Below are 6,497 nucleotides of genomic sequence, written 5' to 3'. Positions count from 1 at the left end.
GACTAGGCTGAGTCCAAGGCATAAGGCAAAATCCACGACCAAAGCAAAAGCTAAGTTTCAATAAACTCAACACCCAAATCTTCCCAAAATAAGAAACCAAGCCCACTCACCAAACCAGCTCTCGGGTAAGGTCCAGAAAAGGCAAAACCAAAACAAGCCAAGCTAAGCCAAACTCTCGGGTAGGGCCAGGAACAAGTAAAACCACGCCCTGCACCAACTTTAAATCATTTGGGGATAAACCCACACATATATTGGACTTGGAGTAGCCAAAAAAATACAAATCCCATGCCAAAATAAGCTTTACAAGTATGCAAAAAGAAAAAGAAACCAAGGACTGGATCAGGCAAAACCGAGCCCCAATAGAGGCTAAAACCGAGCCACTCAAAGCCAAAACAGAGTCCAAGCATAGATTAAAACCCAAGCCTTAACAAAAATTAAAATTCTAGCCATCTTAAGGTAAAATCGAGTCAACCCAAGTTTTTTATCAAATTCCATATTAGTTAAAAACCAAACCGAGCCAAGCAAGGCTAAAACCCGAACCCAGCAAGGGTCGAAAACCAAGCTGCAATTGAGACCTCCAACACTAAGCCACAATAAAAGTTAGAGCAATATTCTCATGCTTTTAAGACATCTTAAGATAGAACTACCACATGCTTTGAGTGAAAGTGGATGAAAGCTTCGTAATACACATACTAACATGCTCATGAGAAGGGCCAATTATTTCAAAACCATCCTCTTAATTACTTCCAACATAAGTATGCCTTGAGAGATAGGCAACATGCCATGATTTCAGCACTTTAGATAAGCAAAGTAAAAGAAATGACTAATAGCATGCCAAATCTAACTTCTAGCATATATGCATATTTTTTTTATCTTCATATGCTTTGAGTGATAAACATTTCCAAATACAAGCATAGTGGCAACTAGAGTACTAAACCATACCCTGAAATCATCATCAGAGGCCCGGCAAGGTTAAAACCGAGAGTCAGTAAAGCACAGAGAAAGGGAGGGAGAAGAAAATACACACCCTCAAGCTTTTAAATGTCATTCCCACATAGCAAACGTATAAAGAGTAAGTTAGAACATGTTTAGGAATGAGGCAAATAGTAATTTCCCTATTCTAGCATGCTAACAGGACTCGACAGAGAACAGGGACGAGCACAAATAAAACACAGGGGCTCGGTAAACAGTAGGACCGAACACAGACAATGCACAGGGGGAGAGGGAAGAAGGTACCTCTTTGAAGCAAAAAGAAAGTAACACAGAAACTCTAAAAGTACTCCGGAACTTCACTTCCTCTCCCAACAGCAGGAGGAAACCGATTCAAGCTCCAGAAGATCAAAGGAGTGAGAAAGAAAAAGAGCAGAGTTTTCTCCCTTAGAAAGATTTTCGGGCCCTTTGGAAGCTTCACAGAGGAGCTCTCATATACGCTAAGTGCAAAGGAGACAAATGATTAAGAAGATACGGGAGAGGGATCGAGAGATGCGGAGGATTAGATCCTCGCAGAGGATACGATCCGCGACAGAGGAGATCGAGCCCATATCGCCGAAGTTAGGATACGAGGGATGGGCGCCTACGTGATCTGTTCCGCGTGCGAAAGGCGAACACGGGAACAAAGCCTCCCTGATGGCACGAAGGAGTGGGCCGAGCGACCGAACAAGCCATCCTAGGGCTAAGGCAGGCCCACGGGTTCGAAGGAATGAGGCGGGGAGGGGAAAGAAATTTATGTTAAGGGTTTTAATATAAGTTATTAATTATAATAATAATAATAATAAAATATTATTTATTATTATAATAAACACTTAAATAGACATTTTCCCCGAAACGCGCGAAAGTCCCCCTTAAGCAAAATCGACGTTCCAGACGCATCGACGCAGTCCGTTTCGTCATCCGGAGTCGTCCGGACAACCTCATCGTCGATCGGGCTAAAACGCATCGCGGTCCGATATTTTCATGATTCCTACGAAAATTTCGGCTCGAATTCGATTAAACAGGACGACGGAGAGCGCAGCGGCGCCAAATCAACGAGTAGAATCAATTCTAAGGCCATCAGTTCTATAGGAATGCTCCGTGAGTTCCTTCGGAGTAGCCTTACCTGCTAAGCAATAGCGGTCAAGACTACTACATGAAACGTCAAGTCGAGCGAAGAAAAGTTCAGAATTGCTAACGGGGAGGGCTCATTCACTATTTTTCTAGGAGTAGTCGACAGAAAGGTTCTAAGGCTAGATCCTAGGCTACTAAGGAGGGGAAAACTACACCTCGACCGAAAGCGAGGTCAACAGACTTGTTAAAAAAATTATTGTTCTTGATAAAAAAAATTGTTCAAGTTCGACTCTTTTGCTTAGCTAGTCGAACACAAGTTGTCACAAGTTGTTCGCGAACAACGAACCCTTTTGATTGCCCTAGGCACGAAACCATAGGATATTAGAATAGGGGCAAGATTTAAATCTTATTATTTATATTAAAATATTCCTTTAAAAAGTATTTAATATATATTTATTTTATTTTTTTAATTAATAATTTTAATTGATTATAAATTGTTGTAGCCAAGGGTGTGCAAATTATAGAGGAATTTAGTTGATGTGTCCTACTTTAAAATTATGGGAGAGGGTAATTGAACATAGGTGAAGACGTGTTACAAAAATTTCTCATAATCAATTTGGATTTATGTTGTGTAGGTCTACTATAGAGGCTATACATTTATTGAGAGGTTTGATGGAGAATTACAGAGAGAACAACTAGGTTCTACATATGTTTTTTTTTTAAATTAGAAAAGGCTTATGATGAGGTTCCAAGAGAAATCCTTTGGAGAGTTTTATAGAAGAAAAAGGCGTTGATATTACTTATATTCAAATCATTAAAGGTATGTATACTGGAGCTGTTGTGTTTGAATAGGAGGATTGACCCAATATTTTCCTATTTTAGTTGGATTAAATTAAGGATCGATTTTCATACCTTTTTTGCTTTCTTTATGGATGCTTTTTCTGGACAATTACATGAGGATGTACCTTGGTGTATGCTTTTCGCTTATGATTTCCTTCTTGTGGATAAAACTATAGAAAGGGTTTAAGAAAAACTTGAATTATGGAGTTCTACATTAGAGGTTAAAGGCCTTCATTTCAGTAGAACTAAGATTGAATGTAATTTTAGTAGTAGTAGTTCTAGTGATAGAGCTGTAACCATGGGTGATCAAATCATTAAATGGTCTGGACGTTTTAGATATCTCGGGTTTATTTTTCAAAGTGATGGTGATATAGATGAGGATGTTATTAGTAGAATTCAGTTGGTTGAAGTGGAGGAATGCATCAGGCTTATTTTGTGATAGAAAAGTAATGCTTAGACTAAAAGGAAAATTTTTTAAGATGGTGGTGAGACCTGCAATCCTCTATGGCGTAAAATGTTGTTCTTTTAAAAATGAAGCATAAAAAGAAATTAAGGGTTGCCAAGATGAGAATGATTAAGTGGATGAGTGGCTTGGCTTAGAGGCAATATGTGAAGGGAATATATATGTGATAGAGTTGATGTAGCTCTAGTGGCGGATAAACTTAGAGAGAGTCGTCTTAGATGGTTTAGTCACATGAAACGTCATCCATCCGATTATTCGGTTAGAAGAGTATATGTTTTAGATTCGTCTTATGTTAGGAATTGCAGAGTTAGACCTAGAAATACTTGGGCATATTGTATACAAAATGATCTAAATTTATTAGAATTACACGAAAATATGACACTCAATAGGACACAATGGATAAAAAGTATTTATGTAGCCGACCGACTTAGTGGGATAAAGGCTTGTTGTATAAATTTTTGTAGCCTTGTAATTAATTAAATTATTGAAAAATAATGCTCATCAAAACTTTATTGTGTTCGGCTTGTTTATATATCGAACGAAAAAAAATTGTTGGTGTTCGACGTTTGCTTAATGAATGAATCGAACACGAGCTGTTTAATGAGTTGAACTCGAGTTGTTTCTGAACAACAAGCTGTTTTGATAGCATTATTTGGAGTCATTAGATAAATTTGTCTAGATCCATGCAACCGTCAAAATCTGGTAAATCCATCTTTACTTCAAGAGTTTGGCTTCTTCTCTAATCTTCCATGCCAAATCGATTTCTTTATAGAATAGATTCACTTTCTCCTCGTGATTTGGAGATTAACCGTTGTGGTTATGGTTAATCTCGACGGATTGTATTCTCTCAAAGGCGACAAGTCTCTCTTGTTGTTAAAATATTTCTCTATGTATGTCTTCCATATTGAGCTTTGAATGACCTGTTGATGGTTTCTTCTTGACAACATCACGTCTTGTTCTTTTCAATAAAAGTTTTGATGGAAATAAAAGCGATTTAGGGTTAGCATTAGGGTTTGAGTTAGGTGGCTGATGATGGGATTTTTTTTTTTGGCGGAATGTTATGTTAGGTTGTATGAATTCTTGTTTTAGGAGTAGGAAGAAGAATCCTTAAAAATTTAAGGTTTGTTGGGCTTTAATACCATATGATATCATTCCAAGGCTTTTATGAGGCATTTATGAAGCAGATTTAATGGGGGAGGTGGTTGTAAAATAGCAATTGGATGATAATATGAGCGGTCAATGACATTTGGAGAGAGATAAATGATGTTCGGTGGTTGTCTCTGCTGCAAACGACTGGTCGAACGATGAATGTCTAGATACAGACGATGAGGAGCATCTACCACCTGTTTCTGAGCAAACTATAGACACAGCACTTGTATAGGGAGATGATACGATACTCTAAAGAGCAGAAAATTAGAGAATAAATTTTCAAGATATATAAAACCAAGTTAGCGGTCTCAGAACAACAAAATATAAAATATCTATGTAAAAATTTCTTTTTCATTTTTAGCTAATTGTCTATAGATTATAGCAGAAATTAAAAAAATGAAGAGCTAAATCTCTTTTATTTATCACAATCATTCACTCACAAAAGAAAGGTTAGGTCATCTTGGCTATTTCACAGTGATCTCAAATCCAAAAATCTACTATCAAAAGGTGTCAACCGGAAATCACGTTTTTCAAGGTTGGCATTGGGGTTTGATATTTCGGTCTCAATATGAAGAATCCATTGTTGACAGATTCCAAAGATGCACCAAGCGAATTTGGGGTTTAAAAACACATGAAAGAAGTATGTTAAAATTTTAAATGGTGTGATATCTAGTGTTTATCTCTGAAAATTAGTCTTTGATAAATTCTGATAAGAATGTATTATTTTACATCCAACAAATTTGTCATCAATTCTTATATCTATAACTTTGACTTTTGCAGGTATCTTTATATATGGACAAATTTGCTGGGATCTGTCAATCTGCGCTACATGACTGCAAACTGACTTTCTTACAGATAATATGTGATCATGACCTATTTGTGGAAATGCCTGGAAAAGATCCTTCTGATAGGTATATTCAGTTAATTAGTGTTGAAATACCATCTCATATCTCGAGAAAATCTTCTTTGGCAACCACTGACGTTTTTTAAATTTCTGGTGTGTGATAATAATTGTTGGCACATTGAGCTTTGTATTATGACAAAATTTATTGACAATTTAGACCATTAGTTTGACCTTGATACATTCTTTCTCTGCTTTCTTCTCTATTTATGGTAAAAATAGCATGTTTTTGCTATGTAAGAAACTCACATCTCTTAGTTCTTTCAGTTGGATTAGCGCAGCTTGTATATACTGCTGAGGGCTGCTTGTTTGTATTGCCTTTCGTTTATTTTTTCTCTCTTCAAAATTGGTATGTTTTCATGCCTCTCTTTTCTGTGTGTGCTTGTATTTTTCTCTATATTTGTTTATTGAGACATGTCCAAAACTATTGTGCCTTGTTTGGATCCATCTTTTAAATGAATTTAAAATAAAAATAAAAAAATCGTTTAGATTTTGATGTCCCGTTTCATATGATGAACCGTTTCGATTACGGGGAGGAAGAAGAAATGGAAGAAATTGAAGGAAAAAGGAAGAAGAAGCGAGCAGTTGGGAAACCGAAGAGGATGGAGATGAAACAAGAAGTCGGGAAATTGAAACGAGAGGATTAGAAGCTACACGACGAGTTCGTCTATAAAACATCGCAACAGAGGCGAGAGTTACTTACCAGAAGATCGGAGGGTACGAGAGATGACACAAGCTAGGGTTTCTCTGTAACCGAAAGAGGGGAAGAGCGACAATAATGACAACGTCGAGCAGAGAAGAAGGATTCGACGTCTGTAATGAGCCGCAATCGATGTAGGAGTTCTTTTGAGCTTCGAGCGGCCTGGTGCGAAGGAGAAGCGAAGAAGGTGGGAGCGGCGAAGGAGCCCATGCCCTAGTCTACCACGAAAGAAGAAGAGGAGAGGAAGGAGCATTATAAAGGACGAAGGGTCGAGCTTGTGCACTGTCGAGCAGGCGAGGATGCTTGGGAGGGAGATCCAGTGTGGTTTCGAGAGGAAGAGGTAAGGGAGAGTTTCTTTTATTAAAGTAATTTAATATATATATATATATATATATATATGG

The 6,497-nt window shown here is 37.6% G+C and overlaps 1 protein-coding gene across 1 annotated transcript in view; it reads left to right on the top strand.

Moving 5' to 3' along the window:
* LOC110022419 (guanine nucleotide exchange factor SPIKE 1-like) overlaps positions 1-6,497 on the top strand; it is a 43,624-nt gene that overhangs the window by 4,256 nt on the left and 32,871 nt on the right. Inside the window, exon 4 of the mRNA XM_020721348.1 lies at positions 5,276-5,406. Within this exon, the coding sequence (XP_020577007.1) occupies positions 5,276-5,406 (131 nt within the window). The remainder of the gene's footprint in view (positions 1-5,275; positions 5,407-6,497) is intronic.

This window comes from Phalaenopsis equestris, unplaced genomic scaffold (assembly GCF_001263595.1).
Source record: "Phalaenopsis equestris unplaced genomic scaffold, ASM126359v1 Scaffold000189, whole genome shotgun sequence".
In the NCBI taxonomy this organism is placed as follows: Eukaryota; Viridiplantae; Streptophyta; class Magnoliopsida; order Asparagales; family Orchidaceae; genus Phalaenopsis; species Phalaenopsis equestris.
The sequence above is the reverse complement of the archived record's forward strand: the minus strand, read 5'-3'. Positions and strand labels throughout refer to the sequence as shown.